General features: G+C 49.5%; 9 protein-coding genes across 9 annotated transcripts; 5 read left to right on the forward strand and 4 right to left on the reverse strand.

Moving 5' to 3' along the window:
* Positions 1–497: 497 nt before the first annotated feature.
* FSUBG_13254 (actin patch 1) lies at positions 498–2,144 on the reverse strand (the record flags this gene model as incomplete). Its single annotated transcript, XM_036678126.1, has 3 exons — positions 498–1,430; positions 1,486–1,759; positions 1,807–2,144. 3 exons carry the CDS (start codon positions 2,142–2,144, stop codon positions 498–500), a joined length of 1,545 nt encoding a protein of 514 aa, XP_036531269.1.
* A 2,755-nt stretch (positions 2,145–4,899) lies between these two features.
* On the forward strand, positions 4,900–7,722 carry FSUBG_13255 (RNA polymerase II assembly factor RTP1; the record flags this gene model as incomplete). The annotated part of the gene is made up of 3 exons (XM_036678127.1): positions 4,900–5,042; positions 5,105–5,520; positions 5,570–7,722. 3 exons carry the CDS (start codon positions 4,900–4,902, stop codon positions 7,720–7,722), a joined length of 2,712 nt encoding a protein of 903 aa, XP_036531270.1.
* A 3,334-nt stretch (positions 7,723–11,056) lies between these two features.
* FSUBG_13256 (lustrin A) lies at positions 11,057–12,130 on the forward strand (the record flags this gene model as incomplete). Its single annotated transcript, XM_036678128.1, has 1 exon — positions 11,057–12,130. The coding sequence occupies one exon, from the start codon at positions 11,057–11,059 to the stop codon at positions 12,128–12,130; it is 1,074 nt and encodes a 357-aa protein (XP_036531271.1).
* A 645-nt stretch (positions 12,131–12,775) lies between these two features.
* On the reverse strand, positions 12,776–14,629 carry FSUBG_13257 (cylicin II; the record flags this gene model as incomplete). The annotated part of the gene is made up of 3 exons (XM_036678129.1): positions 12,776–12,961; positions 13,013–14,557; positions 14,627–14,629. The coding sequence occupies 3 exons, from the start codon at positions 14,627–14,629 to the stop codon at positions 12,776–12,778; spliced, it is 1,734 nt and encodes a 577-aa protein (XP_036531272.1).
* Positions 14,630–19,048: 4,419 nt separating this feature from the next.
* On the forward strand, positions 19,049–20,197 carry FSUBG_13258 (uncharacterized protein; the record flags this gene model as incomplete). Its single annotated transcript, XM_036678130.1, has 1 exon — positions 19,049–20,197. One exon carries the CDS (start codon positions 19,049–19,051, stop codon positions 20,195–20,197), a length of 1,149 nt encoding a protein of 382 aa, XP_036531273.1.
* A 1,389-nt stretch (positions 20,198–21,586) lies between these two features.
* On the forward strand, positions 21,587–22,378 carry FSUBG_13259 (DASH complex subunit Spc34; the record flags this gene model as incomplete). Its single annotated transcript, XM_036678131.1, has 2 exons — positions 21,587–21,651; positions 21,700–22,378. The coding sequence occupies 2 exons, from the start codon at positions 21,587–21,589 to the stop codon at positions 22,376–22,378; spliced, it is 744 nt and encodes a 247-aa protein (XP_036531274.1).
* Positions 22,379–22,438: 60 nt separating this feature from the next.
* On the reverse strand, positions 22,439–23,089 carry FSUBG_13260 (dithiol-disulfide isomerase; the record flags this gene model as incomplete). Its single annotated transcript, XM_036678133.1, has 1 exon — positions 22,439–23,089. The coding sequence occupies one exon, from the start codon at positions 23,087–23,089 to the stop codon at positions 22,439–22,441; it is 651 nt and encodes a 216-aa protein (XP_036531275.1).
* A 417-nt stretch (positions 23,090–23,506) lies between these two features.
* On the reverse strand, positions 23,507–24,580 carry FSUBG_13261 (RING finger domain protein; the record flags this gene model as incomplete). Its single annotated transcript, XM_036678134.1, has 1 exon — positions 23,507–24,580. The coding sequence occupies one exon, from the start codon at positions 24,578–24,580 to the stop codon at positions 23,507–23,509; it is 1,074 nt and encodes a 357-aa protein (XP_036531276.1).
* A 460-nt stretch (positions 24,581–25,040) lies between these two features.
* On the forward strand, positions 25,041–26,435 carry FSUBG_13262 (DNA replication regulator SLD2; the record flags this gene model as incomplete). Its single annotated transcript, XM_036678135.1, has 1 exon — positions 25,041–26,435. The coding sequence occupies one exon, from the start codon at positions 25,041–25,043 to the stop codon at positions 26,433–26,435; it is 1,395 nt and encodes a 464-aa protein (XP_036531277.1).
* Positions 26,436–26,521: the final 86 nt, after the last annotated feature.

Raw genomic sequence — 26,521 nt, forward strand, 5'->3', positions numbered from 1 at the left:
GAGATTATTTTCCGCAGCGAGATGCTCATATCCAAGAGCCTGGGATGGTGTTCATACGATCTATGCGGTAGAGGTGCCGTTGTCATACGATATTTCAGCTGGACCCTGAATTTTATAGCTTCCTTTGGGTGGACAAGTTCCGAAAAATTACTCGTGTGCCGTTGAACGGAATGTATTCCGGTTGACGTAATGGGATACATGACTACGGAAGAACACGCACGGTTTGCGAAAATGGAGTGAACGCAATGTCATGTCACGGTAAAAGTTTGGGTGCCTGTGATCGCCAATTGGAGAGTATTCTATCAGCGACAGACATGTTGACGCTCGAGATCATGATTCTCCCATGGAAAAGAATACGTCTCCTCCGATTATAGCGTCTGGGGATAGTAGTGAGGTTTGTCGTAAGTAATACAGCGTAATCATTATGCTCGTAACTACCTACCTTGTATGCTACAGTCTGAATTCATGATACCCCGGAATAACGCCCTCTAATCCAACTATACCATCATCGCCAAACCAGGGGCAATCAATCCTGCAATAATCATTCCTAACCTAGGTGTAACACCCGTAGCGGCATTATCGTCGTCGCTCAACCCAAAAGGAAGACCCTGGTAGTCAAAGGTAACATTCTGCTTGATAGAGCTGTTGTAGCACCCGCCGTTGGCGATGTCAATCTCGGCGATGTCGTCAGGCACGTGGAAGAACATGTAGTTCTTCTGAGGAATGTCCTTGAAGCCCTTGGTATTATACGGGAACTTGTCGCCGCTGTCAGTGGAGCTGGTGTTGCGCAGAAGGATGCACTGCACTTGGCCAGGATAGTCCTTGTACATCGCTGGGTAGTCCTTCATCACGTCTGAGTTGCTCGTGTCGGCGACGAGGATGAACTTGCGATCAGGGAAGGTCTGGAAGACCTTATCGAGCAAGAAGCGACGGATGGACAGTGTCGCTGAGACGTCTGAGAAGTTCAGTGGACGGGTATCGAATGAGCCCAGTGGGTAAGTGTTGTAGATGAAGCTCATATAGTTACGAGTGGCCTGCTCAGGTGTCGTGGTGAGATAGTGGAAGTGCAAATCCTTCACTGAAGATGACCAGTTGGCGTAAATGTCGGGCATGTTCATCCATGGAGTGAAAGGTCGAGCAAAGGTGTTAAGAAGGCCCTCCTTTGGCTCGTAAATCTTGGTCACTCGCAGAATATCGTCGATGTCAGAGACAATAGTGATACCCTTGGGTGGTACGAGGTAAGCAGTTGCGTTTCCGCTGTTGTTCTTACCCTCAGCATAAACATTGAGGGTCTGGATCTTCGAAGTTTCGTTGCCGGGGATCAGATAGCCATTGTTGGGGCCTGTGGTGTTCTTAAGCACGACGAAAGCGTCAAAGTCGCCCTCCAGGGTTGTGTTGTGTGGCATGGTGATGTTTTGCGAACCTCCCCTCTGATACATGGTCAGCAACTCGCTCCATGGGTCTACTTTCTTCTGTTTGACTTACCGCATCAATTGCACCACCGCTCTCATCGGGAGACACATCAACATTGTTCACAAAGTTCATCTTGACCTCAACATTGTCCTGTTGCACCACAAAGATAGACCTTGTCACATTTCGAGCCTGGGCTTGCTGAGACTTGGACAGTTTGTCGACACTCGTGTCGATAAGGAAGACATTGGCGAGGTCGTCGACTTTCTCCTGGCTCAGGTTGGGGATCTTGTAGACATTGCCGTGCACTCGAACGTTCCAACCCTTGTTGGTCCAATTGCCGTATGGGCTGTCTCCTGGTTAGTATACTTCTCGTATGTGATTGAGGCTACTTACGGAATATTTAGAACCTGTGTTGGCTCGGCTTTCAAATCATCGTCGTCGACGCCTGCTGACTTCTTAACAGCATCGCCTGTAGGGAAACCAGTTGGAAAGTCAAGAATTCCCGAATTGACCCATCCCTTGATCTTTGTCTCAACACCACTAACAAGACTACCGACATAAGTCTCCACATCGCCAATGATGTCGCGTCGCTCGAGGTCCATAACCTGCGTAGGCTGAGCAGCTGGAACTGGAATTGCCTCTCTGCGATAAACCGTTGGTGCGGGACCGGGAACGGCTGCCGGGATGGCCATAACGGCGGGCAACAAGCCCAAGAATGCTGCTTTCACCATGATGGATATCTCTTCAAGTCTTGGCTTTCGAAGAGTAGCGTGAGAACAGAGAGCCAAGACGCCAGCGAGCAAACGAAGGGAGGGAATAATTTATGAGGAGTAAGCGGACTAGGTAAGGTAAGCTAAGGTATCAGGGCAATCTTGTTTTTGTTTTAGTTTGGCTAGTACATATCATCGGCTCAGACATGGGGAGCAGGTTCCTGCATTATGTGACATCACCAGCAACCAGGTATCTCAGTCATCGGATATTTCCTATTGGCTGCTTAAATATACAGGCTTGGGGGTAAAGAAAAACATAGAAATAGACAAACTTGGTCCTTCTCGTTATTTCACTTGTAAATTTATTTACAGTTGTAAAAACAAGTTGATAAACACGATGCGAGTCGAGTATATTATCTTATAGTTCTTTAGAGTTTTTGCGATATTTGCAATGGCATCTTCGTGCAGAGAAGCACCAGCAGATGCGTCTTTTTTTCTTCCCTGTCAGCACTCGTGTAACACGACCAGGATGGAAGCAAGCTTCTTGGAGCAGCCCACACACTCGATATCTGTCGCAGATCATTTGTTACAGATGCATTAAGTTTACGACGAGTGTTTTGTTAGTTTTGATTTGCTGCCGAAGAAACGCGGACGTTGGCAAATCTTGGCATTCATGACATCACGACACTAATTCTCCGATCCGTCGGATCCGAATGCCGATCTAGACGGGATCTTCCAACTTCCCCACACAACGATTGACTTTAGGTCTTGAACTTACCTGAAAAACCTGTCCCCAAGCATGGCAGCTACTGTATCTAGTAGATTGCTCTGGTCCTGTCTGAATATTAGCACTTGTCCAGTCAACAGGAAGAATGGGTAGACTTATCCCCTCACCGCGGGGGGCTGTCCTCCACACCATTCTCAGGCGAGAGAACAGCCAGGACTACCCCATCCAGCAAGGCCTGTCCTAGATCCAACAATGCAACCCAGCCTCAACAGTGCCGCCAGAGTCGTGAAATTCAACTAGGCGAAAGGGTCTTTCACAACACCAGACAAGCACGAAACTTTGACTCCAACTCGAGATGGGTCCCGGTGATGCTTCCAACACCGACCGCAAGTATCCTCCTGCAACAAAGGCCATTGCAATTGTCAAGACTGTTTCGTGAGCTGACGATATCATAATGATCCAATACCTTCGTAAACACGACACCGCCAAAAGGTTGCCATAGCAGAATGCAGTCTGAAAACCCACCAACACTGACGAGAGAGCTCCTTCTGTGTGATTCGCGCTGCCAACTAGGACTAGTTTTTGATTCCTCTCCAAATTTCTCGCCAGCGAGAGGTATGGAGGGCTTTGACGGGTGGACAAAAGACATCCATAAAAACCACCCTTTCATCTCAGTCCAACCTTTCGGCGGATCTGGGGGACCTGTTCAGACCTTCTGATCCTTGCAGGCTTGCTGGCGCCCATCATGACCAAGGGATTGTGACCCATGGCTGAAGGTTAATGCGCTTGGTCAGACCAGACGCGGAGCGTCACACACCCGTAGCAAATGCTGTGGTGTGGTCTAGTGTGCGAACGGGTTAGGAGGATATGGAGTAGTGCAGCAATGCGCCATGCCACAAACAGCTTTGAAGGACCGGGAGCTATACAATTGGCAAGATATGTCAGTCGCCGAATTTCTGTGTGATTCCACGAGTTGCCCGCTGCACCAGATGGAATTACCCTAACTGGCGGTTCCGGCAAGCGAAAACTCGGGAGATGAATGAAATTCATTGACTGGCTGTTTGAAGGCCAAATCGAAGCTCCACTTCTCAGCTACTTGAGCGCAATGGGCAAGCCAGCAGTATGACCAAGTGGTCAGACTAGTTCCATCTCCAAGACCCAGAGCTAATCACATCGACTAGACGGTCTACTCTTGACCAATGTGCTGGTTCCAGCGGAAAGGGCTGACGAGCGTCCTCGGACCAGAGGCTCTTACCAAACGACTCATGGCACCAATCCTCTCGCGCACCAAATGGTGACTGGACTGCCCTCCTCGCCTGTCCGTCGGCAGTAGCGCCACCAGTCAATCATCCAACTTTTCAGCGGGCATGATGACAGTTGGTGCTTCACCGGCATAAAAGACGAATTGGACGACAAGAGCGCAAAACTTGATAACCAGATATATTCTTAGGGTTAAGTTCCGAGCCTCGTTCACCCGCCCGCTTGGTACATCCTATACAGGACGCGCTACCCACCATAATCCGGCTGCGGCATTCACGAGGTCCTGTTACAGGCTCGAGAGCGGCATATGGGAGGGTAACCAAATGATGCGAGTGCCTACAATAGGATCCCTTGCGAGAAACGAGGACCGGAGGACTGTGGGGGAGGCATCGCGCGTGTTGATAGTAGTGAAGGAGCTCGTCTTGACCATGCCGGGAGCCTCGGAAAGCTGATCCGTATGAATCATATCTTTTTGGCGGGTGCCGCGTCTCTAGTAGAGAATCCTAGAAACTGAACAGCGTCATGAAGTGGTTGTTGACTGAGAAAGTCGAGTTCAACACACTGCAACATAGAACGCGATGAAATATGTGGGCCTCCACTGTGAGCGCGCCTGCACGTGACTGCTCCAGCCTCTTCACAGTGCATACAGTGTGGAGTGCACATGAAGGCTGGAGCTCTTGGATCATGATGACAAACACCCTATACCAATTCACTATTCCTTGTTTCCAACAATCTTACATACCTCACCTATTCAACTTTCTGAAGCTCGTAATTAGCTCCTAAAGCAGCATGGCAGGCTCTTCAGCTTCTTCTGCTGCACACCCGAAAATACTTGAGGAGATAGTTGAAGCTGGCAAAAAAGCTTTTGATCCTAAAAATGATGCCAGCACTCGAGCATCGGGCCTCCAAGCCTACGACAGACTCATCGAAAGGTGAGCTACAACTCTGTTATGAAAAAATTTGTTTCAATACCAGGACACTAACAACCTCCAAGAACACCAGTCTGGAAACTTTTGCCTGCTCTAAACACACTCATTAAGCCATCAGTTCTCCCACCATGGCTAAGAGATCCTCTGGTCCAGACGCTCACCCTCCTCCCTCTACGCCCAACTGGCGTCCGTGGAACCATGGAATTCGTCTTCTCAGTACATCCTAGTAATGCTGGCAGAACTCAAGATGCCAAAGCTGGACCACAAAAGCAAGGAGCTAGCATAACGCATGAAGGTGTCGCCGTTGCAACGAAACTCCTCTCATCAGTTCCGACCAGTATGACGGCGGAAGCATGGTTCGAGGGCCTCTCAGGGCAGCTATTTGAGCTCATCGATGAAACTGCTGGTCCTGAACTTGCCAAAACTGCTTCTCAGATCGTAGGTTATGGCGTATTGGGGAACAAGCAATATGGTGCACCAGGTGAGTAACAACAGACAATATCTATAAGCAAGACTAAATTCTGAATTAGGATCTCCCGGTTGGAATGCATTTGTTCAGCCTCTAGTCCATGATATAAACCCAACATTACGATCGATGGCCAACCCTGATCCCACTGCCATTAAGCAAGAAAACGACGAAATTGTCGATCTCAGCCGTGACCATGTTCTCGTTACCTCTCAATCTCTCAAAACATCGCTACAGCGTCTTATGACTCTGGTGATGTCCAATTCTTCACCCGGGCTATGCCGACGTCTCCTTAGGCTTGTATTAGTACAGATATGGGTTCTCGCCTCGTGGCAAAACCCACCACCGAGTACCGAAGAGAACTTTGTCAAGCCTGCGAGGGCACTGCTACAGGCCTATCTGAGGATATTCGGTAATTCCGAAAGTGTCAGACCATTTGTTCGAAACCTCCTCTGCAGAGGCGCCATAGAAGGAAGTAAAGAGCCTTGGGAGTACCGACTCAAAGGTAAATGCGATATTGAGATCACAGAACCTCGTGGACTTGATTCGCCCTCAGGCATTGAGCTAAACTGGAACGAACTTGAAGGCAAAGCAGCTAAGCTGGTTGAGTTTATAACCACATCGTGCTCGGTTACAGAGGTGTCATCCATCTTCTTGAGCCTCCTAAAGCGCTGGATTGAAACAGCAGCCAAACCAAATGATGAGATCAAAATTGATCTGCGTCCTAAGGATGAAAAGGCGGATTCACCTCTACAAAATCTTTTCGAGGTCACCATTCTACAGAAGTTGATAGACCAGGCTCCAGAAAAGCTCGTGAGCCAGTTTGATCAGCTGCTAGAGTTGGTATGCGAAGTTCTTACTGCAGATACTCAGTCGGGGCTCGCAGATGACCTACTCGCTGTGGTACTAAGCTTACTGAATCTGGTCATCACTGCACCGACATTCCAGAAATCCCACATTAAACCAGAAGAGCTCAAGATTGTAGAGAATTCCCTGGAACGATTGAGCAATGAACATAGGCCACAACTGTCGCCTACAGCAAGGAACTTAGCGTTGCTTCTCAAGTACCGAGACGAAATGGAGCAGGATGATGTCTCTGCCTCGGCCCCCAGCACCCGACAGATCGAAGATCAGAGGACTTATAAATTGGCCATGGAATATGTCACCGGGGGTGATGAAAATCCAGCACCCATCGTGTCCGAAGGGTTGAACCTGCTTTCTGGTCTGATACTAAGAGACAGTCCAATCCTCGACATCCCTGCAGTTGCCGTGCTTTTGTCGACCCTACTCGAGAACAACGACGACTACATAAACCTTCGAGTCATCAAAATCTATACTCAGCTGGCCAACAAACATCCTAAATCGGTAGTTCAAGAGCTTCTAGACCACTACTTAGACCCACAGGAAAAGTCTACGACGGATGTTCGGCTGCGGTTTGGAGAAGCTTTATTGCAAGTGACCCAGCGACTAGGGGAAACCTTTACTGGTGATGTTGCACGTCAAGTTAGCGAGACCTTGCTGTCCATCGCTGGACGTCGTGGGTATCGAGCCAAAACCATGGCTAAACAAGCTCGTGATGAGAAGCTCAGAAAACTGAAAAAGAAAAAGGAGGACGAGGACGATGATATGGACTTGGATGAAGAAGAAGTGACGGAAGAAGAGAGGGCTAGGAATGACATTCTGGCTCAAATCCTTCAAGGATGGGAAAGCAAGAGAGGCGCAGAAGACGTTCGAATACGAACTTCTGCCTTGTCAATCTTTGGCGCTGCTATCGAAACGAATATAGGAGGGATTGGGCCAACGCTCGTATCTGGTAGCGTTGACCTTTGCATCAATATCCTGGCAATGGAACGAGAGATGGAGACGGCAATTCTACGAAGAGCTGCCATCCTGAACGTGTTGAGTTTTGTGAGGGCTCTCGACGCTGCTAAGGAGTCTGGCAGGAAACTTGGCTTTGGTCTGACTGACGAGAGTCGAAAGGATATTGTGAGGACACTGCAATATGTGGCTCAAACGGACAACGATGGACTGGTTCAGCAGCATGCAAAAGACGTGGTCGAAAGCCTTGAAAACTGGCAAATGGCAAGCATCATCCCGCCGCAAGAGTCAACAAGCAGTCCAGGACTCACGCGGCTAGCGGGCCTCCATGTCAAACCCAGCGGAACTTTGGTGGACGCAGCTGGGAAGCCTCGGCCACGAATTGAGGAGGTGGAATGAAAGACGGGATGAATGGGTGCGTCCAAGAGATCGAGGGGATATCCGGGTCCCACGCTACCTGAGTGCGGTAAATGATTGGCAATCTCGGTGTCTACCTGATCGGAAATCACAACACGGCGCAGCCCATTTGAGTTGTGGATAGTGACACCATGTAGGATTTGAGGTTCCCTGACGATGCAGCCAACTGCAGCTGACAGCAGGGCTAGAATTGACATGGCTCGAAGTTACTCGGCGCGAGCCTCATGACTGATGTAACCGTGGCTCGAAGATGAGATAAGACTCACTGTCAGCATACTGACAATCTATTTAGCATGTATCAAGCATAAATTGGGACTTTGGTCTACAGTAGAACCGCCCGCCAAGGCCAAGTCTGCCTATGAGCATGAGTGATTACCGAGACGAGACGAGATGAGATGAGCGATTGCGCGGCTTGAATGTTTAAAGCGAGCCGAATAATAAACATTCTCGTAAAAATTTAGGAAAGGAGTGAAAAAAGTGTTCCTGGAATTTTAAACCCTTGCTTGGGGTGTTTTTGATATATGAAGACGACAACGACATTATCGAGATGACAAGCCGTCAACGTGCCATAACAGCGGTAGACAGAACAAGGAGGGAACTTGGAAGAGGTAGTTAGTTAATTTACAAGTGGGGAAACAAAGTTGGCAACTTGTTATTCTGCGACAAGACGAGACAGGGACCAAGGGGTTTTGATGAAACGACAGGGATGGCATCGGGGGACGGGTTGGCCGGAGGCGGCTGAGAAGTGAAACATATACGAAGGGACGTGGCTTTTCTTAAGTCTCCTATGAGACATATTCCTCGTGAAATATGTGCAACTTGGGAATCTTGATCTATAGATGATGACTGATATTGGAGATGGAAACTTTGAAGATGGATGGAGATGACTGACAATCTGTGGATCGGCGGTACCTGCATATTGATGCAAAATTGCCTCATCCAAGCGAGCAAAACCTAGATCAACGCTGTCAGAGCCTGTTAGAAAGCATAACAAGAATCTAGTTACCAGATTGGGTAACCAACACCGTTCAGTGACCAGTCTGGCTGGCTGATTCTATTCTGGAGGATCGGCAATTGATGGTCATTTCCAGTTATGATCTACCCATGTGCCTCTGTACGACTCGACCAATCTTCTTTCCGAATCTACTGTTATTAGAGGTTAGTGTAGGAACTGTAGTTCATTGACTGCCGTATGCCGATGAGGCTTGTTAGCTACCAGTCTCAGATCACTCGTCACAGCCGTGGTTTCTAATCAGAAAAGAACAGAAAAGGTCGGAAGCTGGAACCCGGGATCTGAGTCATTCTAGATCCGAGGAAATGCTTGGCAGAGAAGAAAAGATCTGTTTTGGTGGAAGCCTGCATAAGAGAGTGGACTCTGTCTGACTCTACCAAATCGCGGTCAAGCATGCAAGGGACTTGCTTCTGTTTCTTTTCTTTCTCTTTCTTTCTTTCTCTCTTTCCAGTGACTTTTCAGCTTGCCAGGGACAGTCTCGAACATGTGAGAAAAATGTTTGACTTTTGGGTTCTAGGCTCTTCGTTTCCTTGATGATGGACCTCCTTGGAGTAGCAAGACTGCGCTAGGAGGACCTGGACATTGCTTCAAAGCCTCGGGAATCTCTGGTATCCGGTTATGGCTCGAGTTTTGGTTGTCAGCGTTGCACTAATCCTGCGTGCCAGGTTTGTCGATCCCGTCGGACATTTCTAGTGGTCTAGACAGGCACGTACGGCGGCATATTGCAGGTTCTGGTGTTTACAGCGCACAAGGCTGAAATCATCTTACCTCGCTGACAGGCGAGCAGTACATAGGGGTAAATGTGCACAGCAGCAGTTACAGCCTCTATGTAAATAAGCAGCCTCACCTGATTTAAGCGCTGTTGTCTATGCTGTGCAACATGTGTACAGACAGAGAATAGCTGGCGCTCCTCGAAACATTCATCACTTGACAATGGATGTGGCTATTTCTCATTCGTTGCCCTAGACCAAAATGTGGCGGGCGCCAGAACAACGAAATCTCGGGAGGTTTAATTGGCCCGCGTGGCGTCTCAGGTTCTGCACGGTACCTGCATAAAATGACGTGGTGGCGCTACCTATTCGATCTTACCTTACTAAGGGAGAGGATAAAAGATGAACAATATACGCAAGAGAGTGAAACATAACTTTTTGTGTTATGTATCAGCCAGAGTCAACATATGTCTCAGGCAATTGTCGTCCAACTCCATCAGAACACCCATGATCATGCTCAGATATAGCATGAACAATCATCAAAATCGACCAAGGTTCAAGTGAACTGGAGTAATATCGCTAAATTACAGGGTGCTCGCTCACCAAAAAGCGCTTCCTTAGCCCCAAACCCCCCTAGTCAGGCACCCCGTGGACCCTGGCCCGAGAAGCCTACCGCGCCCCTGAACCATTCCTCTTGAGGCAAGAGCTAGAACGCCCCACCGACATCTGAACCTCAACCTTCTCTGACGGTTGGTTGGTCTTGACTGTTCCATCATCTCCAATCAAATCACATCCATGTTCATCTCAACAACGTCAAGGCCGCAGCAACCGACCAACCCGCCCAAGCAAGATGAAAGGATACGGACACTCATCACGAAGGGCTACTATGGACAAGCCTCTCTAGCTCAGGTACATGGTCCTAGCTACGGTACGCATGCGTGGCCTTTGCTCTCGATGATCCTTCGCGACAATCACATCTCCTCCAACTGCGGAGACCCGAAGATGGCTCACCAGTCGCTGGAGGGAACGTGCCCGAGTGGGTACATCTCCCTCTCATTCTGATCAAGGCCCAAACTCGAGATGCAGACCCTGGCCCTCTGTTAATCCAAGGGCCTCCTGGTGGACCACAACACCACCCATGCTCAAAGCATCTTGGCAGTCCGGTGTTTTGTGGTTGCAGTCTACTCCCCTGCCAGAGACATTGAGCTAAAAAGAGGCGTTCCAGCCCAGTTGGTACTACGCCCCCGACTCTGGTTTCTCTTAATACCTAACGCTTCCTGCCTCACCTCAGATCCAGCTTCTCAGTCTTGCCTATCACAACCACCACACTCGTTCAGTCTCTATCGTGACTTTCCATTCATTTCCGGCTTCTGCCATTACGATCCTTCCAGCATTACAGCAACCAGCGTTTCTCACGTTCCAACTCTATCCTTTCTTTTAGTGAAGCAAAACTGTGTCTTGCTCGCTGCCCGACTGTGGAATTGACTTCTACGGCCATTTGAATCGCATCGCAAACCGTTGTCATAGACAAATCTGAAGCTACCGCAAAATCAAACCACTTAACCAAATCACATCCAATTCCTCAATGTTCAAAATGAAGTCCGTCGTCGCTTCCATCGGCATGCTTGCCGCCGTGGCCAACGCCTACAACTTCCCCCACCACGCCCACTACCGCCGCGACAACGGTACCGACACCCAGACCACTCTGACTGTCAAGACCACTGTCGTCGAGACCATCACCAGCTGCGCTCCTACCGTCACCAACTGCCCTGCTCGTGACCACACTGCTATTGCTCAGCTCCCCGAGTCCGACAAGGTCACCTACGTTGAGACCAACACCGTTATCCTCACTGAGGTTGTCTGCCCCGTCGCTGACGCCAGCTCCATCTACACCTCCGTCCTCCACGATGCTGAGACCGGTGGTGTTACTGGCAAGACCCTGACTGCCCCTTACACCGCTTCCGTCCCCATGACCACTGGCGGTGCTTACCCTCCCCCTAAGGAGGGCGACAAGACCGTCGTTTCCGACTACACCACCGAGCAGGTTGTTACTCTTACCCAGGGTGACGAGACCATCACCACCACCGTCCACAAGACTCTCCAGACCACCATCACCGTCCCTGCCGGCCCTCAGGTCACCGGTGAGGGCTCCAAGGGTAACGACACCCCCGAGGATGATACCACCACCACCACCACCAAGACCAAGACTGGCACCGTCACCAAGACCATTGAGCGCGTCGGTGAGACCAACCCCGCTTCCGGCGGTGACAACGGCTACAGCACTGGCAAGAGTGAGGAGGAGGGTTCTAAGGGTACTGGCAACGGCTCCGGTAACGGATCCAACAACGGTGGCTCCGGCTCCGGCAATGGTAACGGCGAGTGTGTTCCTGAGACTGTCACTGTCACCGCCCCTGCCTCCACTGTCTATGTCACTGTTGTTCCCGAGGCCAGCAAGACCGGTAGCTCTGATGATGCCACCGTCACCGACAAGGCTGTTCATGGCGATGACTCCGAGGATGATGACTCTGAGGACGACGATGACGAGGAGGAGTTTTGCGATACCACCACCACCCTCGAGGCTACTGTCACCGTTGTCCCTTACCCCGTCAACAACACTGCCACTGGTGGCTACGCTAAGCCCACTGGCTTCTCTCGCCGTCTCCGATAAATGTCTTGAGACACTTCCTATGTATATGAAGTCTCATCCGTACATTACTCACCATTTGGTCACTTCTTGGTTAGGCATCTAGTGGAAGGGGGGGCATCTTTGTATAGGTCAACTACTCTCCTGGATGTATGACAATTTACTTTTTGTTTTGCTGCTTCTTTCTTCAAAATCAATTCAATGAGAACCATGAACTTTCGTCTTATCTGGTCCACTCAACAAATACCCTCTTGGGGTTACTTGGTCTTCCTTTTGACTGTAGCACGGATGGGGTTGGTATATGGAAGCGCTTGTAGACAGATAGACCTGGGTTATGCTTATCGGGAATGTCGGTTCCATAGACCGCTTCCTTGTCTCACTGAGTCTTATACACATATACATCTTGCTTTTTATACCACACATCCCTCATGCTGCAGATGTAGCTGTGTAGATATGAGACAGCATAAACAATAAATATGGACGCAATGCCCTCAACGGCTTTTAAAAAAACATCACATTTCTGGATATTATCTGTACCTGCACCCTGACGCTTAGCTGAGGCCATACGTATATGCAAACTCATCCAAACCGTAATCCCAACGCCTTGCTCATCCATTCATCTATAGCCCAAGGAGCTTGTTTCATCATCTCATATCTTACACAGAGCACTTATCCAAGGACAACCTGCTCATAAGCTCCTTCATCTAGGTACCGCTGCAACACATCCTGCAAAGCAGCCTTTGTCCGACTCAGTTGTGGTGTGAGCCCATCAGCTTGCTGAAGGTTACCACGGATGCTTTCGACGTGGTCTGCTAGTTGCAGAGCTATAGGCTCAAGAGGTGTATTGGCAATGTCCTGCTTTTGTGAGTTCTCCGGACATAAACCAATGCCAGGTAACAAACTTACCTTGAGACTTCCCTCATCTTTGGTGTCAGTGACAAAAGTTATATCCTGATATTTGCTGGCTGGCTTTGATGTCGGTGCTAGAGCATGAGCTTTTCGAAACAAATCCTTCCGCTCTCTTGTCTGCGCCCTCGCATTTGCCTCCAATTTCCTCAGCTCTTCATAATCCCTCTCAAGCTCTCTTTCCATCCTCTCCTTCTCCGTCTTCAACAGCTCGACTGCATGCATCCCGGGCACAAGCTGTCTCTCCAACGCTGCCTTCCCATCAAGCACCGCCTCGAAGTCAAGCTCCAGCGCACGACCCCCATCAGCATCCAGGCGCCGTTTTGTAGTCTTTGATGATGGATTCCCAGGGGGGAAAGGTAGACCACGGGCGAGTTTACGTTCCATGCGGCGGTAGACGAGATGTAATGCTGCAGAGGCGTGGGTGCGTCGGTTGTTTGTTGGGGCCATGCGTTGCAGGATAGGTTGTTGGGCGAGTTTGAGGATGGATTTAGTAGTGGGAAGGGATGCACCAGATAGACCGGTCCAGTCTGCAGCGACTTTGGAGGAGCGAATTGTGCGTTTGAAGGAAGCAATGTGGATGTATGGCTTTGGCGGAGAGGCAAGAGATTCGTCAGAGTCAGAGGGCGCATCGTCTTTCTCCTTGCCAAGATGTTTCTTTGGATTCGTCTCTTGTGGCTCTTCTTGTGGTTCATCCGCGTTCTCAGTTGATGGTCTTCCCCCTTTTGGACGACCGCGCTTCTTGGGGGCTTCTTCGGGTTGTTGATCTTCTGCATTTTCCTGGGCTACGCGGTCCTTCTTCTTTTTAGACCTTTCGGCCTTGCTGCCCTTGTTATTGGCATCTTCGCCGAGATCGCGCAAAGAATTCCGTGGACTTCGTCGTGGCTGCTCCTCTTGCTCCGGTTCAGGTTCAGCCTCGGGCTCTTTCGCTTCACGTCGCCGTCTCTTTCGGGGTCCTAGTGCTGGTTCTGCCTCTAGTTCTTCTGGCTCAGGCTCAGGCTCAGGTTGTTGAGCCGCCTTGCGGCCTTTTTTTCGTAGCTGGGGCTCCTCTGGCTGCTCTTCCGGCTCTTCAACGTGTTTCTCCTTCGACTGCTTCTTTCGTTCTTGCTTTCCAGCATATTCTGTTTCCTGCTCGGGCTCCTCATTCTGATTCTTTTCGAGAGATGGGCGTCCGCGCTTTCTCTTAGGTTGGGCTGTCTCCTCCACCGTTTCTGGCTCAGCTTCTTCTTCATCTTGATTCTTCCCCAGTGAAGGGCGACCGCGTTTTCGTTTCGGCTGCGCTGCATTTTCTGTCGACTTTTCCGCATTCCTATCTTCTAGTGACGGTCGACCACGCTTTTTTTGGGGTTTCCCCTCCTGCGCTACCTCTTCCTCAGGCGCATCTTCTTGCGCTTTCTTCTTTGGTCGTCCTCGTTGTTTCGGACGCGCAGCTTCTTCGACATCGGCTTCGTAATCGTCTGGTCGATCTTGCGACGCGCTGGGGGCTCCTTTGGACGCGTTTGCAGGTCTACCGCGCTTGCGCCCTTGCGGTTTTTGATCTGGAGCCTATCAAAAAAAGAGTGCATGTTAATCGCATTGGCCGTGTGAGTGGACATCTGTTGCTCTGTTACTTACCATGGTGTTTGTTGTGCAAGGAAATGGTTTGTTTTGTTGATTTAATTACGGGCCAATGAACCGATGATTTGAGTTTCAGCGGCTCCGGGCGCTGAGACGGGGAAGCGGGGCAGCCCGTGTCTGTCTCCGCTCAAATCCGGGATGGAAACGGTTGATGGATGTCATTCATTCTACGGATACGCCTCAGTCATGATCCAAATTTAGAGTTACACTATAAGCTAACGTGTGCTCTAACTAGACAGTTTCACTTTTTATTACTGTGCGTGTTTTACAACACGGCGTATCTGAACGGGTTGCTCATCTCATTCTGCCTGTTGAACATTCAGGCCACTCACCAGACTGAAAGACAGTTGGATCAACGCTCGCTCGCAGCACAAGCCACACAAATGGCACGATGCTCATCTTGACTAGACTCATCGCCTTCAGCTAGAAATGCCAAAACGATAAGCGAAAGTTTAGCCCGATTGTACGATGCAGCTCCCCCAATGCTACGCGATGATGCCATCGAACGTGTGTCCTCGCGATAGGCACGCGCGACAAAAACCCGTTTTCGTCAGACTCTGCAGGACAGCCGACTCGATTCCTCGCAGAAGCGGAATACGCGAATGCGTGATGACGATGATGGACCGTTGAACAGCGTCTGCGTCTCGGTACCGAACAATGGGTATCAGTACCCTCATGGTCCTTCAAGTACTGTCTGTACCTCGATTTCAAGCCTGTAACGTATCATGTGTTTCCTCTCTTTTGTTGTGCGTTGCTTTGCATCTCACCGAGTGTCTTATTCGTTTGATGTTTGACAACTCATGCATTGCATTACGAGGCCAGACAGGACCTCGTCAAGGCTGAATCAATCAATCAATAAAAATTTGACCGTCTGAACATTACTGCATCTTTTATCGACAGGCAAATAATTACCGCGCACAATAAGTAGGTAAGGTAGGTATGTAGCACATGTGGTCTCCAGAATTTAAGAGTCATACCAACGTGTCAAAAGTCTCAACAGTGGTTCCCGTCGACTAACACAAACAATGCCCTTGTCAATTCCCTGTGGATGGAGAGAAAGACAAAGAGGGAAGAAGAAGAAAAAAACAAAACAAAAAAAAACCACAGACTGGACCCTACCTCGAGCATTGATGCCCAAATCATGGATGTCGGTGATGCCCCCTCGTACCTAGTCTATGGATCTGATAAAATGGGTTGGTCCACGACGGCGCTTAGAAGAAGTTGTGTTTGGGTACGCACTGAGTTGAGTGATTATTTTGCTTTTTCACTCGAGGGTCTCGAAATCTGTGGGATCCATTCAATCGTGCAAGGGTTCTTTTTTCAGATGTTTCCACTTGATCAAGGGTTTTTCTATTCAACTTCCATTGCAAGGTTGTTTTCTGTGTTGGCAGCGACCCGACGCTAGTACAGAGTACAGACAGGGCTGGGTTAGAATGGGCTCGGTGAGACACTGAGAGTTGACTCCCTGTTTTCACATGAATCTTTCAAGACGTGGAATGGACAGAGCGGGCCGTTCCATGTCTGAGGATTCGCATTGTATCACAGTCTATCCGTACTTATAATGCTACCTCCTATGTATACCGAGAGCCAAGACTGGCTAAGAATGGCTGTTGGCACTGATATAAAGGCAATGCCCAAGAGTAGCACAAACAGATACCTAGGTAACTAACCATGGGTATAGACTCCTCTATGTCAACTCTGATACCCATTATAGAAGTGTCGAGTCTCTTCTTGTTGATTTCACATTGATTACTTTTACCTATACATCACATCCACTTTGGACCCCCAACTGGATACATCTTCAGTCAGCTTCAGTGTAAAAAAAAGGCGACTGCATAAACCTGTATTAAGACAAGGCCTGCCTGCGTGACAACGAAACCGTCCGATCAGTCTCGATCTAGACCTGTCAGCCCTCAATTCACCCGGAGCCGCTTTATCCAAGGTACCAATGTCTGAGAACCGAACCCAAGACCAAGCTGTGGGACCAGAAAAGAGTCTTAGTTGACCTCTTAGGCCTCATCCACTGAGACATTGACTATCTACGGCCCAACCTCCTCTTTTTTTTTGGTGGTTTTACAGACCCGATCCGAACCCGGCCCCGGCCCCGGCAGTCCAAGTTGATCGTCCATCCACTCTCCTCCTCCGCACGAAGACGAAAAAGGCCGCTTCGCTCCTAAAGAGAGCCGAGCAGCAGAAACCCTTTGCGCTAGACTAGATTCTTTGAACTAGAAGCACGGCTGAGGCTCAGATGCAAGGACATACCTTGTTATTAGGCTTCTCTTATCTATCCACTGGCCTGGCCTGGCTGATTGTTGTCTTTCTGTCTGTCTGTCTGTCTGTCTGTCTGTCTGTCTGTCTGTCTGTCATCCATCGTCATTTGATCAATGGCATCATCGTTGATCGGCTTCTAACTTTTTGACTTACAGTAACTGCTGCTGCAGCTGCTGCAGACTTGATCATCGCTGTACCGTCGCGTACCAGGCTGGTACCGTTACGGTACTTACATACAGTGACCTACTTACCTACATAGCTCATCGTCTTTTCAATCTGTTGTGCATTTCACTTGCTCATCAAGGACCGCCGAGCCTATCAAAGAACCCGTCATCTCTCTACCTTACAGTAAAGGTACCCCCTCCGTCCACAAGCTCCGGTCGGTGCTCGCCATCCGCATCTCACTTGCATTGCATTTGAGGTGCCCTTTACTTTTTTTCTTTTTTTTCTTCTATCTGGCACTTTCCCCTCCTCTTTCTCACACTTTTTATTTTTCTTCTTCTCTTTTCCCTCCTTTTCTTCCTTTTTTGTCATCTTCACTTGGATTCTCTCAAGTGAATGACAAAAGAGCTACCAACGGGATTGATAATCATCTTCGACCTTATTAATCTCGACAACGAGATTCTTCCTTCTCCGTACTGCACAGCCAGAATTGGGTCTTGGCAGTAGCGATATAGCTTACTACGAGGCACTGCGATATCACGATAAACGGACTGACAGAGATATCTTGAAGCAATATCTCTCCAGGTCTCTGTCCCCTTTCTAGGACGACTCTATCGCCTGTCTTTGGAGAAAGACTTATCATGACCCCAAACACAAGTCGCATATCATCCTCTCCGTGTTGGAGGTTTCTCCTCTGGGTCCTGACTCCCTGACTATCGCTACTGTTTATTGCTCACAGACAGCAGACTCATCCATTGATATCTGCCATTGTCTCTCCACTACCAATTGATCGTCACAAATATCGACATCGTATCGACTGGCTTGAGGCCCAAAGTTGAATCAAGCGAGGACCTACCTGACTGCTGAACCTGACGGGATACCCCCCGCAACAAGCAAGACCCGGCCTTGACTCGACTTGGCTTGTGCGTTTGTCCCACGTCTTGTCATCTTCTCCGCTTCTTCTATTTTGTTTCCTTGGACCTTCTATTTTTACTACAGATTTGCGACTCTCCTGAACTACAAGGTCAGTCAGTGCTGGCTTTCTTGAGTCAAACAACACTACGGACACTATCAAAGGCCCTGAAAGAATAAACCGCCCAACCAATTCTATCGCCAATCACGCACCGCATCATTAAAGAAACAGCCTGGACTTGACTGGGCTTATTTGACTGGGGCACCCAATCGACTCCATCTACGTTCCCCTCTTCGCTCCCACCCTCGGCCACTTGGGTGCATTGTCTTGCATCGTCTATGCTCTGCTGGCAACTGACTGGACTGGGACTCGACTGGCAGCCCCGCGTAGTATTGGCCTAACCCAGCCCAGTCTCCTGTATCCAATTGCATAACTATACCCACGTCAACACCCACGCTCACACCCACGCCCACGTCTTCATACAGCACACGCACTGAGCCCAGCCCAGCCCAGCCAGCACCGCTACCGCTACTGCTGCATCTGCATTTGCTTTGCCTTGCAGTAACCAACGATTGCAATTTTTTTTCTTCCTGCCGTTTTTTTGTCTTCCTTCTTTTCTTGTTCTCTTTCCTCTTCGTACCAAGGCAAGGCAACGCATTGTTGTTCTCTTGCCCGGTACCTCAACCTCAAACCAGACTAAACCGCCTCACTCAACTACACCCTCACTTGATCTCACCTCACCTCACCTCACCTTACTATTATATCTTACTCGTTTTACTTCACTTCCGGATCGGCTCGCCTCCATCCGTTTGTTTACCCCACATCATAGCCAACCAAACTACTTGACTACACATCCAATTGTCGTCGATCGATAAGACCCTTATCAACCCAAGTCACTTGTCGTTGACGGTCTTACTCAAGTCCAAGACTCGAGGCTTGTTAGACGACTCATCTGACTGTCCATCAAAGGTTAACACCTGGACGCAATTGGGATTCCTGTTGTTCCATACCATATATACGTTTCTTGTTAGACCTCAACTCTAAGGTCTACCGATTTATACACCATATCAGCCATGCCGCCAAAAAAGAGTCTTCGGCGGCGGCCCACGACGCCAAATCTCAATGTCGCTCAACTTCGAGCTCAAGTACAAGAAGTCCAGAATCAACCTCTCACCGCCGACCCCAACTCGCCACCAGAAACCCCCACCACATCGCCGCCATTCCTACGCAAGACCAGTCTAAAACCTCGGCGCCAACCTGACTTTCATGATTATTTTCAGTCATTGGACTCGGATCCTAACATTAAGCCAACTGGCGATGGACACCAATTCAGCTATCAGCCTTCAGTTGGCCCTCATCAGTTGAGCCCTCGCTCGTCTTCCTCATCCGGCATGGCCGACGACACCAGTGATGAGGACAGCAGTAGTGAAGATGAGGATGAAGAAGATTCCGCAAGTCCCAGCATACGAAGCATGGGCAATGTTACTGGCCCAGCCATCTCCTCGCCAATTGACGACTCTGCGATGGAGCTTGGAGACGACGACACCAACAGCTCTAGTGATTCAGACAGTTCAGAATCAGACTCGGGCTCAGAATCCGACAGATCCGGCGCAACAGACGAGGTTGAGACCTCTCACATTACTGCTACTTCAACGGCTACGGCTACAGTTGCTTGTAATTTCACTGTCGAGGATATTGACCCTATGGATAGCGATTGCGACGGACTCGATGTTCTACAACCTACCGAGATTGAATCCAATCGCAGTCGTTCAAGGTCACGAAGCAGGAAAGCCCACAAGACTATGGTCAAGGATTTCAGGAATCTCACTTGCAGCAACGAAACATCAGATAACGAGCAAAGTCCCGAGGGCGAGGGCGAACTCGACGAGGAAGCGCAATTCTTGAAGCGCCGCGAGCAAATAAAGAAATTCCGACGTATGAGCATGGGTAGCAGCTTTGGCAAACGGACACACAGCGAACTCAGCGACTCGGAGGATGAGGGCGAGGGGCTCGACGCCAACGAGGTCGGCTCCAGCGCACGTCGTATGCGGAGAAAGATGCATCGTACCAGCCTATTATTCCATGATCCGCCCCCTGCGCGGATCGAGGAGCTTGAGGAGCCAGACTCTAGTGAGGATGAACTTGTCGCGCACCAGCATCTCGCAAGGGAATTGCCCTATTGGGCCATCGAAATTATGGAGATGGGCTCAAGCTCCAGCTAGAGTGCTGGACCCTGCAAGCCACGCACTACATCAGCTGCGACAGCCATCATGCTACCCCGGCCCGCATAGGCATGAACATTAATGACATTACGAGGACGAGAGGGCGACCAGGGGTCCCTCTGACGACGATAATGACTCACCTTTTTGCATCCCACGAGCATGGCACCGCCTACACCGACCAGCCCCTGAGTCTACCAGGGTTCGGGCAACGGTGAACCATTGATTGTGTTCGCCCTGCCTTAACCCCATGATCAGTTATGCAACGGGCAGGTACGGATACTGAAGGTTGAGGAGACCATCTGGTCAGAGAAATGATATTGCATGTTTTGCATAGGATTTGCATTCAGGCCGAAGACGGAATTGTCACATTGGATTTCACAGGGATACCTTTAGACTGTTACGATATGTCGAATTTGTTTATTGAAGATATAAAGATGGGCATGATATTGAAGCACAGAAGATCATCATATATATGCGGAGAAGACATGGATATAAGTCTGGCAGACAACATGAAAGCGTTTGGCATTTATCATCATCATTGAAGCAATTTTAGAAGAAATGGGACACACTGAAGATTCCTTTCTCACCTTTTTATGCAGTGGCAATAATACGTTGCATATGCCTGATAACGAGCGGTGGCTTTTCACCTCAAACTGCAAAGAGGGCATCGCTTGATGCCACTAACTACAGTATCCTTAGAACCAGGGTATTAGATCATTTGTCTTGTCCTTGTAGTTCTTGCTTTGACTGGGTAAGTGAAAGGTCTTGATCTACCGGGAGTTATGAAGCTTTAACAGCACTCTGGAGATCAGGACCTGCGAAGATCTGAACTCTGGTTGAACTCGGCCGTATAATTTCTCAATGCACTGGACATGCATTGTCTACTCCTTTGGTTTCATGAAGCTACTCCTAATGTTACTCTTAGTCGCAATCATCAAAAACTAAGCGTACGTAGGTGGTTGGTAAGATTATGCCCACGAATGATATAGAACAGATGAGATATAATTATTATCTGGATGGGTTAACACCTATGGCTGGATAGTTCAGCGGCTCCTGTAATATAGCTACCTTACCTACGGATACTTGGTCTGATTGTTAGGTTGATGATCAATATCTACCTAGGAGCTGGTATGCCCTGGGGTGTAAGTGATTGCAATGTGGGGGTACTTATCGATAAGAGCTGCTCGCCCACGTCCCTTGATTGTTTTGAAACTCGACCCACCATCGTCAACACAAGCTGTCATCTCTATCATCAACCCGTAACTTTGAAGTCGTTCTCCTCTTCCGCCTGGACAAGTTGGACGCACACAATAGATCTTGTGGTTTCTTCGCATGTTCAGAATATAGAACTTTTATTAGTACGAGAATTGACCGACAACCACGTCCATCATGTCGCTCATCTCTGCGCATCTGGAACAAATTGGCTATTCGTGCCAGGGAATTGACTCTCTACCGTAGGTAGCACACACTTCCTCCTGTATCAATCGCTAACTTGCCTTCAGATTCCCTCCTCCAAAGATCTTCACCAACGCCCTCCTCTCAAACCATGACATCACATCTCTCATCCGCGACACAGAACCGCACGAACGCGCGCTCTTCTCCGTCCCACCGCCTCCTCCGCCCTCAACTACTCTAAAACCCACAGAACCAGAAAAGAAAAGGTCCTCGGGTCGACGACAAACTGTCTTTAATGTAGCCTCGGGCGAAGTCACCACAGGGCCTCCACCCCGCACCGGCACACATCCCCGACGACAAACGGCCGTAGCAGCTGTCTTGGGCGGTCAAATGCACGAAGAATTACGGCGCGGAGAATCAGATCGCAAAGGCGACGTCGACGTAAATGTTCTTCTGCGCGGCGCAGAAAAGCTCTGCAGTGTATACGAACTCCCTGGAGCGAGGGCGCGCATCGCTGCATTGAGGAGTAAACATGCGCATGGGAAGAACACAGCAGCGTATTACGAAGCGCGCGTCGCGGAGCAGGCAGAACAGTTGGCGAGCCTAGATCACAGAGATTGGTATGATGAGGAAGAAGAGGAAGAAGAAGAAGAGGGTGAGGTTTGGACGGAGGATGACTTGAGAAGGGAAGAAGAGGAGGCGAAGGAGATGGAGGTTAAGAAGAGGGAGCTGCAAGTGAGGCTGAGGCAGATGGAGAAGGATCTTGGTGGTTTGATGAGAATGTGATGATACCCTTATGAGATATGAAAATCTTAAACATGATATAACATGAAGGAGAAATGTCTCCTAATTCTTAGCAAGCAGATCTTCTCTCGCCATAACGAGCTTCTCAAGGATATCACCAACATCCTCCGCTCCATTAACGGTATACTTATCATTGATGATATACCGTGGTACCCCCCTTATGCCCTTCTCCTGCATCTCACGAACCTCATTATCAACCTCGTCACCCCCATCATCCCCATCTAACCACTCCCGCGCCTCATCCCTTTCAAGGGCCGCCTTAACCGCTGCGGTCACTAAATCCTCCTTACTAGTAATATCTCCGCCATCCAGAAAATACATCCTCATAATCTCCAGCGCAACTTCCGTCTCCTTACCCCTCATTCGCCCCAGCTTCTCCAACCGATGCGCATCTCTGGTATTACCAATCGTAGAGTTGAAGTTGAACTGCACACCCTCTTGTTTGGCAATACCGTTGAGACGAGCTTTGACTGAGGGCACTTGGTCTTCTCCCCATTTTGATGCTATCTTCGTGATGAGGGGCTGTCTGGGTGTATTGGGATCCAGCTGGTAAGCGTGCCATTTGGTAGTGATAGTGTCGGTTGAAGAGACAGTTTTGAGATAGAGAGCTATGGCGCGGGATAAACGGAGGGCGCCGATGAAGCACCATGGACAGACGGGGTCTGATATGATGGTTATAGAGATCGTGGGCATTATGGCAGCTTTTGTTTTTGTTATTATGTAGGGAATCTGGGATGAGATATTGAACTGGATAGGAAATATATGATGGAAAGATACAGAGCAGTTTCAGCTGCCCTGGGATCGGGTGTATTTTACACCCGAGACGGACGACCTTTGGTCAACTCCTATTTATAAGTGCTTCTTCTCGACAACATATCTGAACTTGCGGGAGAAAACGGGCATAGCCTCATCATGAGGGCGGAATTCCGCCCATCGAGGAGTTCTGCTTCGTAAGCTATGGATGATTTCGCCGCAAGCTTGCAGTGAACCTCAGATTATTCCAAACACATCTAGTAGCAATGTAATTCGTTATTCATTCAGTGGAGATTGCTCTCCGGGTATAATATTCTATCTTGCCTTATCCAGACTCCAATACTTTATCATGCCTGACTAATCTCTATGCGGTCTTCCGTATGGTTTGCGTCTATACACTTCTCGGGGTCGCTGTAATCGGCCCCCGGGCCGATAAAAGTCTCCCTGTCTTCGTGTTGTGTCCCAATCACGTGCGCCGACGTTCTTAGACTGGCGTTGGGTTTGCCCTGAACTGCCAATCCCTCCAGATTCAGCTCCAGGGTTGCTTGGTGCAGACACGTCGTATTGAACAGCCCTATCCCACTCCTCAAGCTTTGTGTATGGACTTCTAAGCCATGCTCTTAGCTCGTGCAAGAAGAGGCGCGTGCTGTCTCGACCCAGAAAATCCGAAATCATCTGCTCGGCTTGGCCAGCACTGCCCATAATATCAACGGATTTCAAAATGGCAATGATGTATTCGAGGAGAAACTCAGCATGGTTGGCTCTCCTTCTGGCAACTGTATCTCTCTGTGAATTCCCGGCGGGTCTTGGTTCTGTCTGGTCGGCATCAGGGTTTAAGAAGGAAAACACTTGCAGCTCTCGACGAATCCACATCCGTGCGCGAGAGACTAAGTGGCTATCTGAACAAAAGGCTGCGGGTGTCAGTTCGCGGTACCGAGACAATCGATTCGACCCGACATGTTTAGAGTATCTGTTGTGGCGATACACATCCCTCCGCTTCGCGATCTCATCTGAAGGACTCGAGCTGGCGATTGCGTATCGTAGTTGACCTGGATGTGGACGATGGTGAGAGTGACGCCGGCGGGGACGAAGATGGGGCGGAAATAATGGATGTTCAGTTTCTGGTGCTTGGGGCTCTGCAGCGGGCCCGGGTACGGTGTATGTCTTTGCGACAGGTTCATCGAGGCCGTAGCGAACTTGTGAGATGGCAGCTTTGCAGAGCGGGCACTTTGGTGATTGCTCAAGCCAGCTGAGAAGGCAGAGATAGTCAAAGTTTCTGTGTTGACAGGGAACAGCCTCACAGGCTTCAGAAATGCTTTCTAGGCAGATGACGCAGCAGTCGGCGGCGTCTTCTTGCCTGGTCGCTATTTCGTCGAGGGTGCTTTGTAAGACTTGACGTTGGAGATCATCTGTGTTTTGGTCTGTTTCCATAGCGGGCTGGGGGCTTGGAGACGCGATAGGGCTGGCCACCTGGTGCGCAAGTGGTAGGATATCCAAAACACACAAGTAAGAAGGCGAAGATGAGATGCTGTCGTTTGATGCGGTACGGATAGTGAAAAGAAGATGTTGAACGATGAATTAGAAATGGGCTTGATTCAGGTGGGTGGGGTCCGGAACTACCAAAGTTCGGAGCGGGTGGGCCCGTTAGCTCCGTCCATATCCCGCGCCTTCCCTGCAACTGTCATGACGTGAGACCCATTTTCGCGTTGAGTGGTTCGCGTCCCGCATTGGCAGTTGCAAAGGGATCCATCTGACTTGATAGACGCGTTTTATCTGCCATGGCGACACTCAATTCCACTTTCCCTCATGACCATTGTTTCTTGCATGTTTCTTCCAAATTCCAAATCTCACATAAACTCACGTACGAATAAAAGATTTCATGGCTATAGCAATGGACGAAAACTTGAGAGCAGCTTATGAAAGTCAATCACAGCAACTTCGCATCGACTTGAAGACTTGGGAGACAGAATGGGCAAAGACACACGAGGGCACGAAGCCAGGAAGAGGGGACATCAAGGCCAACGAAGACATCGGTAGGTCTTTAGCACAACAAAACAACCAAGCTGCTAACCATGGCACAGCATCGAAATATAAGCAATATAACAAGGTTCGAGATTTACTCTCAGGCAAAATCCCCCCTCCCTCGAAAGAGCCCAGGAAGCGGAAATCCGATACTCTACCAGCACAAACCCCCACCAAACGTACCAAAAACACCCAGACTCCCTCCAAGAACCGCACACAAGACCATGATGAGGAACTCATGAACACACCAGCCATATCGCGAAAGCTGTTCAGTCCCGCGTCGGTGACCTCAGTGGGTCCGACACCACAAAGAGATGGTCGCGTGCTTGGCCTCTTTGACTTATTGGTAGAGAAAGAACTAGGAACACCGTCGAAACAAGACTCCGCGACCAGATCAGAGTCCGCGCGAAAGGTTAATGCAACTCCGAGCAAACGATCAGCTACCATGGATGACGAGGAGAACGAAAGGCTTGGCCGAACCCCTATGTCATCTAGTAAACGACAAAGACTGAACCACTTCATGACCCCATTGAAGAACAAGGATGGAAACAAGGACGCCGTTACGCCCTCTTCGGTCTCAAAACTCCAATTCGATACACCCGCGTTCTTAAAACGCAACACTCTACCAGTTCTTGATGAGAATGGCGATTTTGATGCCCCAGCACCCCTACGGCTACCGCGCAAGCCTTTCACACGAGGTCTCAGTGAAATTGTGGCGAGTCTTCGAAAGGTGGAAGAGGAGAACTTGGACGACGACTTGGACGCATTGCGCGACGCTGAAGAAGAAGGAATGGGTGAACCTAAGCCAAAGACGTTATTCCCGTCCAAACCAAAGGATGATATTCTGGTTGAAGACACCCAGACACGGCAATTACCACTTGGTGGTTTCGATGATGAAGCCTTGTACGACAGCCCAGTGGAGGAAAATGGTAACCCGACTAGAGTTTATAAGAAGAAGGGTCAGAAGCGAACTACGAGAATGGTCAAGATGCGTCCCACTCGAACCAAGCGACCGGAGAACATGGGAGAGAATCCTCAGAGCGATATTGAGAATGATGAAACGCAAGCCGGTGGTGAGGATGCTGGATCTGATTTCGAGGAAGTAAAGGAGAAGAAGCCCACACAGAAGAAGGAGGGTACCGTGAGGAAGGCCGCGCGAAAGGTCAATGAGCTGGCTCACGCAAACTTCCAACGGCTGAAGCTTAGGAACCACGGAGCAAAGGGTGGTCCTGGATTTAACAGTAGATTCCGACGACGAAGATGATGACCTGGTTTGCTCATGGGCAAGAGAAGAGGGCTATTATGAGATGCATTGCATGGCGTTCTGATTCGAGGCATATACAGTAGACT

The sequence above is a fragment of the Fusarium subglutinans genome, assembly GCF_013396075.1.
Source record: "Fusarium subglutinans strain NRRL 66333 chromosome Unknown NRRL66333_c0000322, whole genome shotgun sequence".
NCBI classification, from domain to species: Eukaryota; Fungi; Ascomycota; class Sordariomycetes; order Hypocreales; family Nectriaceae; genus Fusarium; species Fusarium subglutinans.